Raw genomic sequence first — 14,736 nt, 5'->3', positions numbered from 1 at the left:
TCAGACATACATTAGCCTAAAGTTAGTTTTTTTTGTTTTAGTTATAATTAATTACTAGATAAACTGTGTTCTTCTAAACATTGTTGTGTATTCAATCTCATCAGAGATTCCTTTGGTTTACTGTGCCAACAAGACCAACATTTAGACTGCCAACTGCAGCTGAAATAGCTCAAAATATGACCCATCTCCATGACAACCTACCGGGGGCGGCAGGCATCTGCAGCACTCTTTGCTGTGCACCACAGGCCTGGGAATTAGTAAACGCTGTTTCTTGTATTGCTTATTATTCTTCTGTTTTGTCCTGCTCCCAAGAAAGATATGTTAGTATACGACACCTGCATAACTCGTTTTGAATTATGACTCTGTAAATATTTAAAAGGCTCCCTCCGTTCTGGATCAACACCACTCAGCCAGATTGACTAATCGTCTCTTTGCTCCTCTCAGTGGAGCTCTCCATCTCCCCAACCGGATGTTCTGTCGTTTTTCTGCCCTTTTTGTTCTCGTGCCTCTTTTACTTTTTTATTCCTTGCCATGATGGATTTTGCCATAGCAGGCTAAGTGACAGACAAACTAAGTGATGGCTTAGAACTCACAAGTTGCCATGGTCAATACGGGGCTGACTTCTGTAGTACGTTGGTTGGGAGAAGGAAACAGATGGCACAGGCAGATTCATGTATTTGGCTCTGTTCTTTCTCAATCTATCTTTTTTTCTCCATGCGCTGATCTTCCATCACAAATTTGCAGACATCTCCTCTGGCCATATCAGTTTTCTATTCATTCTCTCCATCCTCTCTCACTGTCTTTCTTTCACCTCATTTTTTCCATTGATTCAATGATGTTACAGTATGCCTCATGCCGTCACTATCTTTACTCACTACCTTTGCCTGTATCACCATCCCCATTCCTCTCTCTTTCTCCTCTTCTCTATTATCTATTCCAATCCAGTCACCTTCCAATGTAGATCTTATTTCTCTGAGCTGCAGGGCTGATTACAGTGAAACAAGCTGTATACTATAACAGACAGAGAGGGAAGGAGTGAGGAAAACAATGAGAGTAGCAAATGAGTTAGACACAGATTAGAGTGAAGAATTGAACTCAAGGGTGGCTCAGGAACCGCCAGTCACAGTGAATGACAGAAGAAGGCCTTGCCAAGAAACACATAGTAGCTCACTTGGTGTATTAAATCATCATTGGATTTAAAGATTGGGTTTTTGGGTGCTTTTCCTTCCCCATTTAGCCATCATAATGACAGGTGTGTCAAACAAAAACGTTATACATCACAAAATGTCCAAAGCCTGAAGTACACCTCCTGTGAATCATCTATTAGGAAATCTAACATCTCATAAATGCTAAATACATAGTACATGTCTTTACGTGTTATACTGTAAGGGAGTCAAATCTGATTGCCTGGGGCTAAAAATCCCCACTGACTTGAAAGAGAGGCCATTTTCATTGCCACCTGTGCGTGGTTTGAGTCAGAATTTACATTTTTATAGAACTGTAAGTTGGTCACAGTGATTAAGTATATTACACTTTTTTTGGTTTATGATCCACTTTGAGCACCATTTTCTGTGTCACATGTACTATTATATTTTCTTAAATGTTTTCACAACATGTGTGTTGTATTTACTCCAGTAGGTATGTAGTGAATTTCATATTATTGTGAGATCTGCATAACTTAATTCAGGCCGCAGAGTCCCCAATTCTACCATGGACCTGTTGGTGACACCATTTGGGATGATAAATGATAATTGCAGCCACCAATTTAGCCAACCAAGAAAAACAGATACTTTGTTCCTGTTATTATGTATCCATCAATTTTATTATCATCCTCTGCTACCACTGGCAAACTCCTGTTAAGCTTTGCAAAAAATCAGTTTCACTTTAATCAATTTTTCAGTTTTTGCCTCAAAGAGATTGCATTATAGCGCTTTTTTCAAGGCATATTCTCCTTTACCACGCCAAGCGTAGAAGATAAATGCAAAAGAGATCTGGGGCTCTGGGCTGTTGAAGGCACATTATTCCTTCACCTCCTCCACACAAATGTGCATCATGTTACATCATAATTGGGTTTTTATCAGGGCTGTAACGATATGCGATATTAAACCAAAATCACGACACTCAAAGCCACAAACCTGTGTCGCGATGTGAGAAAGCAGAATCGCGACACACCCCTTCCAACTCCCAGATGCGATCCAATTTTACCTGTACCCACAGGGTTGAGTACTGCTGAGTCCATCGCAATCACCATCGATGGATGGACGTCCCGTGCCATAGACGGCTAAATGAACATAACCAGACACTGTGTTACGGCTAACTGTCAAATAGCAAATCCCGTCCTCCAAACCTGCACAGTGTATGAAAGCCATACAAACAAACAATTATCGGGAATACTGAAAAAGGCTGTAATAGATAGGAAGATCAGCAGATCAAACGTCCCCATTGCCGTAACAACAGACGCCAGAAATATTGCCATTGCTGTCGATGCAGCCGGATTTTCACCGCATATACTATGCTTTGCTCACACTGTTAATCTGGCTGCGAAGAGAGGGATGTGCGTTCACCAGATGTCCCGTCTCCCTAGCAGAGTGAGGAAAGTGGTCACATTTTTTCACCTCAGCACAACAGCTGCTGCTGTGTTGAAGGAGAAACGGGTGATGCTACAGCTGGCCTTACACAAGCTGGTCCAGGATGTGGCTACTAGCCGGAACTCGATTCACGTCATGCTGGAGCGCTACATTGAGCAGCAGACTGCGGTTTTCTCGCCATTAACAGACAAGACTGACAAAAAGAACATTAAAGACATTGTTACTCTGTCTAATGATGATGTGGAAATAGCTGAGGACGTGGTCCAGGTTGTCAAACCTTTGAAAACTGTGACAACCCTCGTGAGCACTAAGCAGATGCCAACTATTTCAATGACCGTGCCATTGAAACACAGAATCCTGGCCTCTGTGAAGCACAGTGACATCAAAGCTGCTATTGCAAATTAATTTGGGGACAAATACCCTGATACGGATAGGGCACTAATTCAGTTTCTTCATGTGAGCACTGCACTTGACCCCCGTTTGTAATCTCTACCTTTCCTTGATGAGACCACCCATGACACAAACTTAACAGACTGTTCAGGTATTTGATTGTTTTAATATTAATATAATTGTAGTGCTGTATAAATCAGTTAGGCCTATTTAATACGTCAGTATTCAATTATAGTTGGATAATAAATGCTGTACGTTATTAAACTAGCTTTTTTTGTGTAATTGTCCTGGATTTCATATCCTTCATTGTATCTAACAGTATGCTGCAATTGTATTACGGATTTTGTCTGTAAGGCCCAGACTTCCAGGGAAGGGACAGAGATATCAGAGATAGCCGCCAGCAGCACTGATCGTCCTCCTCCAGCCAAAAGAGCACCTATGGCTGAACTGTTTGAAGTCTTATTTCCGACAGAACAGGCATTGTCATCCAAGCCTTTGTCTGAAGTGGTGGATGAGGAGGTGCAGCATTACAGAGCAGTGAAGAGCCTCTCAGTGGAGTCAAATCCACTTGTATGGTGGAATGACAACCAGAACCAGTTTCCCCCCATTTAGCCAAGTTGGCTAAAAGTTACCTTGGAATCCAAACTAATCTGTCCCCAGTGAGAGAGTGTTTTCCACTGCAGGGGACAGTGTCACAGCACAGAGAGCAAGCCTCTCACCAGACAATGTGGACATGATGGTGTTTCTGAAAAAGAATGATCAACTCCCTTAAATCAACTCCACAATGAGTTTGGATTTCTTAAGAGAAAGACGTTATTTGTTTAATGTTTATGTACTTGATTTGTGGTTTACAGCACAGACCGTAAGCCTCAGTTACCTCAGTGTGAAACAGAAGCCATTTAATTTACTTTTTTTTCAAAAGGTATTTTTTCAAAGAAAACAGTGTTAATAATTTGCATAGTTAATAATGTTTTTTGCTGTTCAGTTTATACAGGTTTTTCAAATGTTATTTAATAAAAAAAAAGGTTCTCAAAATCTCTGCTCCCCCCCCACCACACACACACATTCACAAACTACAGAATTGAGGTTTGTATCAAATTGTGGCTCAAAAAACGTGATACGAACTGAATTATGGGTTTGGTGTATTGTTACAGCCCTAGTTTTTGTGCTTGTTGCACTCAATTATATTGATATGCATATTTATATCTGTACCTATTTCATGATTTTTTTTTCCATAGCGGCCTACTGCAGCCCTCCAAATAACCCTGTAAATGGCACAGTGCACAGTCTGACAGGCACTAAGCTGGGCAGCACCCTGCGTTTCAACTGTGACCAGGGCTTCCGGCTTATTGGCCAGAGCAGTGCCATATGTACCCGGACTGCACAGGGGATCTACCAGTGGAATGCTCCAGTGCCACTTTGCCAAGGTGAGGGCCTAATCATAGCCGCAGGTCATGATTTGGAAGTTCCTAAGAAAAACATAAAAACAGAAATAGACTGAATTGTCTTATTTTTCTTAATTTAAGGGAGACAACTCTCCATAGACAAATTAGTTGAGCAGGATAATTTCACATTGCTAATGCAAATCAACTTCAAATTTCCTTCAGTGAAGTAACATTTCATTAATATTATCATTGCTACTGAGCTCATTCAGCATTTATTCACATTTCTCCAAATTTATTAAATGAAGCTTAAAACTGTGCAGAAAAAAACAAAAAAAAGATTTTAACATTTCTAGCCCAACTTGAGTTAAAGAAGACATTTTTGTAGCAAATGTAGTTTTTAAGTTTAGTCGTTCTGATTTAAGTTGATTGAAAAAACTATCACTGAATCCATTTGCTGTGGATCAAAGTGTGATTGCATCTGACAGTGTGCCATAACCAGCAGCCCCTCAGCCTCAGGAGTGCTTCCAGGAAGCTCCCTTCTCCATTCCTCAGAATCCCTTTGAAGATAACACTGCATCAGGTTAATGATATTTGGTTTACCTGAGCTGGGTTTTTTGATATGTCAGTCTTATAGCTTATAGTCAGAGTTAAATCACTGTCACTGTGCTCATTTTGTCGGTGATTGAATGAACAATAGCAATTGCCTACCTTCAACTGAGGCTGACATGTAAATGAACAAAGTGAAGAATCCATAAATATAGTCACAGCTTTTAGGCAAGATGTATCTTATTCAATTAGATAGTGTTTTTATACAGATAATGACACATTCTTTCCATTTTACAAAGTGTTCATGCGGTCGCACCATCTTTATTGATTTCCAAATTTAGTGAATTCTCATTTTTTTCCTGTTTTGATTTTCTTAAGCATAACATCTAAAAGCTTTACTTCTATAGGTTAGTCAAAGTTAGTCAGAGTTTTTGATGGTATCACCTGAAGCGAAAACCAAGAGCAGCAAGGCAGCTGGTATGGAGCTAGTTTGCTGCCAAAACTTAACTACCAAACAAGACCGGTTATGATTCACTGTGTTGTTTTCAAATAAAAAAATGTACCAATCAAACAAACACAATATATTTAAGCATGCCTCAGAAAGAAATACAGCATGTCTTACAGGTAATCTAATATTCTACAAAGTTGTATTAGTACATTTAAAGACGGCAGGAGGTTGAGAAGATTTAACAGCCATTGTGGACATTGAGGATGATGGTATTCTGTCTAGCTATCCAAGACTAAGTTCAGTTAAACAAAATTAGAAGCCAACATTTGATTTTTCATCAGCAGCAACCACAGACTCTGTTGGTCGCTCCTTTTGATTTAGCTCCGTGTCGGATAGCTAGACAGAACGCTATCATCTTCTTGTTCACAGTTGTATCTGCTCTGCTCCACCTCTCCTTAACCTACCAGTGTTTAAATTGACTCATAGCGCCACCTGCTGTTGTGGAGGGCTGGACATTTGCAAGGAGAATCCTTGGCTTAATCATGGCGCTTAGATTGTGTTTTGTCCTTATAATATATACCTTTTTGTACTCATAATACATATATGCTGTGTATTTGTGATATTTGTTCTGTATTTCTGAAGCATGATGTATTTGAAACATGTTGTGTATACGTTTGATAGGCATCGTTTGTTAGGTAATGCCCAATAAGTCAATGCTTGGTCAAGTCTGCAACAGGTGTGATCTCCACAAGAATTGCATGTTCTCGCTCCAGACTTAATTTGTTTACTGTAGTGCAGATGGCACCCCGAGCTAATGTTTACAGCGCATTGGTGCCGGCTCTGGGAATGTTTGTACTGGAAGCCTATTATGAGCTAGACACTCTGCATACAAAGATAGTTACTAAAATATACTTTGCTACCAGTGCTTTCATTTTACCAACCGTATTTCTTTTGTCTTATCCTCCTGCTGCATCCATCGTTCTTTTCTAGTCATGTCCTGTGGAATGCCAGTGCCTCCGGTCAATGGCAGTATTGTAGGCCAGGACTTCTCTCTAGGAGCCAGGGCCACATACCAGTGTAATCCCGGATTTCGGCTTTCCGGGCCCGTCACCACCTCAGTGACGTGTCAGGAATCTGGGAGATGGAGCCCCATTGAGGCCCCGCCCAGATGTGTCCGTGAGTATTTTCAACAGTTTTAGTTGAACACACTAAGTTTTAACAACTATTTTACCTAAAATGAGTTCCAAAAATGAACCTAAGAGAAATAGGTATTTCAGTGTTTGTTTATCCTCTGACCTTCCAGCGGTGACCTGCCCTGACATCGGCCACTCTGCTGTGGAACATGGGAGATGGAGGCTGATCTATGGTACTCAAAACCAATATGATGCCATAATGATGCTCATATGTGACCCAGGATATTACTACAGGGGTCAAAGGGTCATTCGCTGCCAGGCCAACAGCACTTGGAACTACCCAGATCCAAGGCCAGTCTGCGAGAGTAAGTGTAAACTCCACATCCCACAGAGTTAACTTTCTAATTTTCACTTAGAAAGAAGTCTTCCAGTAAGAAGTAATTTGTCAACCATGAAAAATAATTTCATCCAAATGTGTGGTATTCCATTTTGATAATAGGAAAATAACGTGACTAAACAGCCACAGATTTTCTTACCAAAACAAAATGAATGAAAGCCAAAAAAAAAGATGTTCCGAACAAAACAAAGTAGTATTATTGTACTGGATTGTATTGGATTTTTACACATGATATATTTTTTATTTTTTATTTCAGTCATCTCCTGTGGGGACCTTGGGACTCCACCAAATGGCAACAAGATTGGAACGCTAACTGTGTATGGAGCGACTGCGATTTTCTCCTGCAACACAGGATACACCTTGGTTGGTTCTCGGGTACGAGAGTGTTTGTCCAATGGGCTTTGGAGTGGAACACAGGTCCAGTGTTTGGGTGAGATCTTCAGCACCGGAACATTATTATTAATTCATAAAGTCTTGTCATTTGCTTTAAAGGTTATTTGAAAACACCTATGTCTGACCTGACTCTTTTCCTCCTCATTCATCTATAGCTGGCCATTGTGGCACCCCAGAGCCAATAGTGAATGGACAGATCATTGGGGAAAATTACAACTATCGAGGCAGCGTTGTGTACCAGTGTAACCAAGGATTTCGTCTCATTGGTGTGTCGGTGCGAATTTGTGAACAGGATCACCGCTGGTCAGGACACACTCCTGTCTGTGTCCGTAAGTGCCAACAGAGAATGATTAGTTGTTAGTAAAGCTATGGCAGCTATAGTTTATATTTAAAGACTTTTAACTGCGCAGATGAACAGAATAGGGCATTAACCTAACATTTTTATACTAGGCACATTGTCAAGCCATCTAGTAAAAACAACTTAAGAACAACAAAGTTGACAATTTTTTTAATCTTAAGTGTTTACTTATCAATGATTCGAAATGATTGCAGACATATATTACCTAGGGTTGCTCTTATCAGGCAGATACCGTCCATGTATTTAGTGTGATTAGACAAATGTCATTTGGTACTGATCCCCAATTAATTCCTAGTATTTAACATTTTACATAAATCTCCTGCATTAAAATACACTCTAAAAGCCATCTGTGCTGCATGTCTAAATACCATGACCAAATTACCATGACATATTCAAAGTTGGGATAATTATTACCAAATAATACACTGTATTTCTCTACATTACAACTTAATTTAAAAATTAGACACAGCTGCCTTTGGGCACATCTACATTCAGTGCACAGCTTTGTTGTTCTGACATTACCTTTTTCAGATGTTTGACATTAAACCTTTAGATTTGCTCTGCAAATGTGTTACCATGATTTTCTGTGCCTTTTGCAGCCATCACATGCGGTCATCCTGGCAACCCTACCTTTGGTATGACCCAAGGAACCCAGTTCAACTTAAATGACGTTGTGCGCTTTGCCTGCAATACCGGATATGTTCTTCAGGGGGCTGTTAAATCTTCCTGCCAGGTCAATGGGCAGTGGAGCAACGCCCTCCCCAGGTGTAAAAGTAAGTGTCAAGTAAATGCCCAATCCTATTATTAGTCAACGTATGTATGTTTTTTGGAGAAGCTCATGCTTACGAATGCATGGAAGGATGAATACAAAGAACCAGCACAGATGGAAGATACTGTATGTGTCTAAACCTGTCTACCATTGCAAACATAGAGTAGGCAGGTAGATGTAAATTATCTTTAAAAGCAATTTCTGGAAGCAAAGTTCTGCAATTTGTCATGTGAGAGAGCAATGCATCGGCTGAAATCTTCATCGGCATACATCTTTTTAAAAGTATGAGCAAATTTTTCAAATGCATCTATGATCACAGCAGCGCTACATAAGTAATGTATAGGCGACGCATACCATAGCATCTCCATGTTGGTATAGTTATATGTATCATGCCTTGTGATTAATTTGAGAGCTAAATAAGCCACTGTCATCAGCTTTTTGCATACCTAGTGAGGACAATATATGCTTGTTTCCACGTACTTGCCTGTAGGGGTATGGTTCTGTGTTCTCATCCATTTGTGTAGATAGCTATTAAATTACCTATTGTATTGTGCAAGGTCATATCTTCTGTGACCATGGATGACCGCAATCACAGAGAGAGCGGAGCTGAAGCCCAGAGACATCCGGAGGGAGAAAGAGTTTAAACGAGGCATATTAGGGGAAATTGAAATGAAGAACCAAAAATAAGCCTGGCTTATTTAATTACCACGGTTTTAACCACTTGGTCTGTGAAGGTTTAAGGATAATATTTACATTTGATATTTCATTTTACCCTAGCTATATTCTTTACACCCTAAAGTTCACCTGTCCCTCAGAGAATCAAACTTGGTTGACTGTGCAGGGACAGCTAAAAACAATCACAGGATCCTTGAGCTTGTGTGAAAGACAGCAGCCTTTGGAGAGCCGCATCCTGGCTTTTGCTTAGAATAAGAAGTACCCTGCTCTGCTGTGAAGCCAGGCAAGGACTTTTAATTTGGCATGTATCTCGGCACCCGCGTCTGTCTCTAAGTCCTCACTAACTGAAGGCTTTGTGACAGGCACAGAAAGAGGGCCGCTCGCAAGGTCGGGCCCTGAATGAGTTTGTTTTGACTGAGGAGAGAAAGGAGTTGCTTTTCCTTTTTTTTCTTTTTTTTTTTTTAGACATTTACAATGAGGAGATTGCAAGTCTCACAGGAATCATTCTTTAGTTGTTGAAAAAAGAGAGTACATTTTGCGGCATGCATAAGCAGGCGAGATTTTCCACCAGACATACGCCTTAAATCTCTCGGCTCTAGTAGTGACATCATATTAGCATTGGCCTTGTTTCCATTGCAGGAATATGGAGTTGATATGGAGACATAAGTACCTTAGGGATCTTTTTGTCAATCAGATTTATCACCCTAATTACAGCATTCTAGACATATTTGGTGAGGCGCGCTCTCCTGTCTGCCATGGACTTCCTCCTCTGAGTGGAAAACTATATTGCTGGGATGACACCCGTCTCATCCTTCTCACCTTAGCTAAATCTAACCATCGGCTTTTCTTTTTGAGGGAGGGCTACTAGTTGATAGATACAGAAGACAGGGAAATAGGTAAGAGTGGGGTAGGGGTCATTCAAACAAAGGTAATGATTTCCACAGTCAAGATTTTAAGTACAAGGGTCGCTAAGCTCCATCAATGATGCAGAAAACAGGAGAGCACTGCCGGCCCTGCCAGTCCCCCATCCCTTTCTAATCACCACCAATATGAGTCAGAGCAACAAAGCCACAACAGCACCTTTTTTGGATGACTTGTTTGTGTATACTTGTCTTTTAGCGATAAAAGGAGTACACAGTACAGAAAAAAAAACACACTCTGACACACCACTTACAGGGCCGTTACTTGGCAAAAGGCCAAGAGGAGGATAGGGTGACTGGGATCTCCACTTCTAAGAGGAACAGAGATGAATTACCTTGGCCCATCTTCCCTTCTCACTTTTATTCTTTTTTTCCTTTCATCCTTTCGCGTCCTCTCTCCCTGCCCACTGGGCCACACACAGAAATATACTAGGAGGTCAGTCGTTTTAGATGACTGTTGGATCACTTTTGAGCCTGTGTTGCCCGAGCACATTTATTGAATCTTGAATTCCAAGCTCGGAAAGTCTCATGCTAAAGCATTTCCACTGCTTTAAATACACTTTGTAGTGTTATTATGCTGTAAGTAGTAAATGATGGTACCCTGGGTCAGCGTTCTACTGGAAGGAATACATTATAATAGGTATTGGGGGGAATTTAATGTGCTGGCATGAACATGAGCAAGCTTTTAGGTACATTAGCATACAATAGGTTCATAATGGGTGTGGCAAAGTCACACACATGGGGCAAGACTGGCAAGGCAAACTGGGGCAGAATGGCTGCATCTATAGTTTTTTTAGACTTTGTTGTCCACAGTTTAGACTAGACAGCAACTGTTACTCACTGTGCTCTGACTTTGTTGAGAAATTGTAAGGTTTTGGTTTTGTCTTGGATCTGGGACTCTAGATGGGTTGGTGCTGGTAGCAGTTATAGCCTGACATTCTGTCATGAATTTTAATACAATCTGCACCATCAGGGCCTCTTCCCCTCTAATTCGGTACAGCACCCCCCCTCGCTGTCCCTCGCCCCTCACTCATCCCTCATTCTCCCCTTCCTTAACTCTCTCCATCTGGTGCTAAACTGACATGGTGCCTCTTCTCCTGTGAGCCCCCCATCCATCACCATCTCTTCTCCACGGTGGACAGCAGGAGACTAGCTCTAATGAAGCAAATGTTTATTTCCAGAATCTGCCTCCTACTTCATTTGGATTGGGGTGGATGAATGGTTGCTGGATGGGTGGAAGTAGTAGATGAGGAAAGGAATGGACAGAAAAAGGGCATATTCCCTGTGTGTAAGAGAGTGTCATATTAAAATGTAGGGCATATTATCACTAAAACCTCCCACACAAATGCTTACAGGATGTCTTTTTCTCCCTGTGTCCTTTACTCTCTTACCCCCCTCTGCATCCCTTTCTCCAGTTGTGAACTGTACAGAGCCGGGCCATGTAGAGAACAGCATTAGGCAGGTACTGCCCAGCGGGCCGCATCGCTACAGCTTCCAGACCACTGTGTCGTACCGCTGTAACCTGGGCTACTACCTGCTGGGCACCAGCTCCATCTCCTGTCAGGGGGACGGTACCTGGGACCGCTCCCTGCCCAAGTGCCTGTGTGAGTACCTCGGGTTGGTTGTAAGCTGCATGATTTCCAATTGTTTGTACAGTATCTACTGAAGAAGAGAAAAAGTAAAACTGTGTAAACTCCCCAGACAACACCCACCACTCTGCCTAAAAAAGAAATCCTTAATTAAAACTGATTTACTTGAATGTAAATAAATGTAAATGTGCTGTATTTATATAGCGGAGCAGAAATCTGTTGTCCTCCTGTTTTAGCCTTTATGTTTAACACTATTTATGTGCCAAATCATAGTGACTTATTTTTTGTATTAACCAATCAATTGTTTAGTCTATAAAATAGTGGTAATGTCCATCACAATTTCTCTGAGCCTTTGTAGCATTCGTAATCTAAACAGGTTCAGGGTGATAAAAGCTATGAAGCATTCTGACAGAGTTAAGTATCTTAATTGGTTGGAAAGTATATTTGATAAAATGTGGTCTGATACTCTAAAATGTAGTGTTAACAAACACTATCCAATGTCACCCAACATTAGTACAGTATATGGTCTTGCTAAAACAAGGCAATCGATTTAATATATGGTGTACTTATCACTTCTTCACCATTGGCCTGTTCCACTTGTTCATCGGTCTCTTTCTCTCGTTTCTCTGCTATGATTGGACAGTGGTGCTGTGTGACCGCCCCAGCATCCCTCCCTACGCCCAGATCTCAGGCGAGCGTCGGACAGTAGGCTCAGTCATCCGCTACAGCTGCATCGGCCAGCGTACCATCATCGGAAACACAACGCGAATGTGCCAGCTGGACGGCCAATGGAGCGGCTCGCCGCCACACTGTTCTGGTATGGAAAACTACATCCAGATTGGCTGTCTGACTGTTTGGAAAGACTAAAGTAACATAGCATAACATAAATAACCCTGTTTGTGAAAGCTTGCAAACTTGATGTTCAAGATCAACCTAAACGGAAATACTGGAACCAGCACATTCAATCTCTGATAGTTGCAACTATATGCTGGTGTTGTCCCTTTTCCCATTTTCTTCCCAGCACCCTGCTTCTAATACTTGATTAATTCAGATGTAATATTCCCACCCATTCACACCGATGCCCTTGTAACGCCAGTCCAACAAACAAAAATTTGGTTGGCAGCTGTAAGCAGGTTATAAGCAAAGTAGGTGGACCAAAGATGGAGCTGCCTGTCTGTTCCATAGGCCTCAAGGGCAAAGAGAGTGTCCTCTATAAAACTACTTTAATTTGCTCATATTAGACTAAGGAATGACGACGCCCACACCTCAGCTGGGTTATGAAGCACTATAAAGACATCGGCCCCCTTACTGTCTCTCCCCATACTGTACAGTGATTCCCTTCGGAGCTCTTAGTACACATAATACATATGAGAAAAGCCATGGGCTTGTCCACACATATGCACCAACACAAGCACATATAGAAATATGTGACGTACACTTGCAAAAACTTTGCAGTGACAGAAACGCACAGACTAGTGCGCACAAAATAAAAAATAAAAAATAAAATAACACGCTGACAGTTTAATGTCACAATTTATGACATTCCTATGTATTCCGGGAATTGTTCTCTCCACAGGCAATAAGGAAACCTTTTTTTTCCTAAAGATTTGCCTGACTTTCTTAGCTATGCACTATTAAAGCGTTGTTGACCAGTGCCTTGTAGAGGTGGGAAAAATCTGCTCAATGCAGATAAGATACTAATCGATTTTAAATGTATTGATTTTTATTTAAAAGTTACTGTCACCAGAAAAATGGCCAAAACAAAAAAATGAAATGCTGTGTATATATACATACACATGATTTAGTAAGACATGCATAAAATAATTAGGCAAAACACATATAAGCTGTTGATCTTCTTTATCACATTACATCTGACCACCTCATGTTACACGTTCTAAGAAGCCAATTCTCCACCTTTAAACATGGATGAGCCTCTGACATGGAAGATTACTGTGAGAGAAGGTGACTTTCACAAGCATGTTTAAGGCTTAAGCATGGAATAAAAACATAAAAAACATAAAAATCCCAGCAAACAAAACATTTCATTAAAACTTGTGTATGACAAAACTTGTCAAAATATAAGCTGTGTCTAGCTGCTTTTTCTAGGAAGTGATTAGCAAACTGAGTGTCAAACTCAGATTTATATGTACTGTATACTTTTGAAAATTGTTGCAATGAGATGCATCAATAATTAGTTTAGAATCAAATTGGTGACCTGTTATTCAGAATCAAATTGTGAGGTGCCACCCGTAGTGCCTTGTGAAATGAGGAGAAACAGCAGCACAAAGCTGTACTAAACGGTTTGTGATTGTTTTAAATGGAGAACGTGGAATTATAAAGCTTGGTGCAAAATATACGTATGTCAGGTCAATGGTATCAAAAATCACATTATTCACATTTTCTGCATGTTGAACAAATAGGTAGACTTAATGTATTTGGTAGACTGGTCACTCCTTAGGGAGCTGGGGGAATGTTACTTTTCCTGTGGGGGTGGGGGGGGGCGTTCTAATCCCATTATTATTATAATTAATAAGTCTTAATATGAAACGCATACAGTGCATTTCTATCGTGTGTCTCCCCCTGAGTGGTCATCTAATGGAGAAAAAAAGAGCAGTTTCTTTTGCTACGTTTGTCACAGAAATTTAGTTTTTTTTTGTATTTATCATTCCAGGCGAGTCCGCCGGGTTGTGTGGAGATCCTGGCATTCCTGTGCATGGTATTCGTCTAGGAGAAGAGTTTACAGTGGCCAGTGCTGTCCGCTTTAGCTGTGAGCCCGGCTATATGCTCAAGGGTTCACCAGAGAGAACTTGCCTGACCAATGGGACCTGGCTCGGCACACAACCTGAGTGTCATGGTAATAAATACGTACATATTTAATTAGTGTGTGTTGTTGTTGTTTTTCTTCTCTGGCAAATATAAACTTTTATGGAGTTTCAGAATCAGGATCACGCTGCTGAGAAAGTGGATGAATATGGATTTTTTTTTCTCATTCCGTCACCTTCATACAGATACTGGAGGGTTAATTAGAGTGCTGCCTCTAATCTGCATTTATGTTGTATACTTGGACAAAACTAACACATTCTGTAGTGGTAGCTGTGGAAATATAAGATTATGAGATCATTGCTTCTGGCTATCCCACTCCCCC

General features: G+C 40.9%; 1 protein-coding gene across 1 annotated transcript in view; it reads left to right on the top strand.

Moving 5' to 3' along the window:
- The window catches only part of csmd2 (CUB and Sushi multiple domains 2), a 240,948-nt gene that overhangs the window by 209,306 nt on the left and 16,906 nt on the right, over positions 1 to 14,736 (top strand). The window contains exons 50-58 of the mRNA XM_034892760.1: positions 4,217 to 4,405; positions 6,348 to 6,533; positions 6,661 to 6,855; positions 7,144 to 7,317; positions 7,436 to 7,609; positions 8,238 to 8,411; positions 11,418 to 11,606; positions 12,235 to 12,408; positions 14,263 to 14,445. Coding sequence (XP_034748651.1) covers positions 4,217 to 4,405; positions 6,348 to 6,533; positions 6,661 to 6,855; positions 7,144 to 7,317; positions 7,436 to 7,609; positions 8,238 to 8,411; positions 11,418 to 11,606; positions 12,235 to 12,408; positions 14,263 to 14,445 — 1,638 coding nt within the window. The remainder of the gene's footprint in view (positions 1 to 4,216; positions 4,406 to 6,347; positions 6,534 to 6,660; positions 6,856 to 7,143; positions 7,318 to 7,435; positions 7,610 to 8,237; positions 8,412 to 11,417; positions 11,607 to 12,234; positions 12,409 to 14,262; positions 14,446 to 14,736) is intronic.

This window comes from Etheostoma cragini, chromosome 14 (genome assembly GCF_013103735.1).
Source record: "Etheostoma cragini isolate CJK2018 chromosome 14, CSU_Ecrag_1.0, whole genome shotgun sequence".
Classification (NCBI taxonomy): domain Eukaryota; kingdom Metazoa; phylum Chordata; class Actinopteri; order Perciformes; family Percidae; genus Etheostoma; species Etheostoma cragini.
Note: the sequence above shows the minus strand (reverse complement) of the source record. Positions and strands in the feature narration are given on the sequence as shown.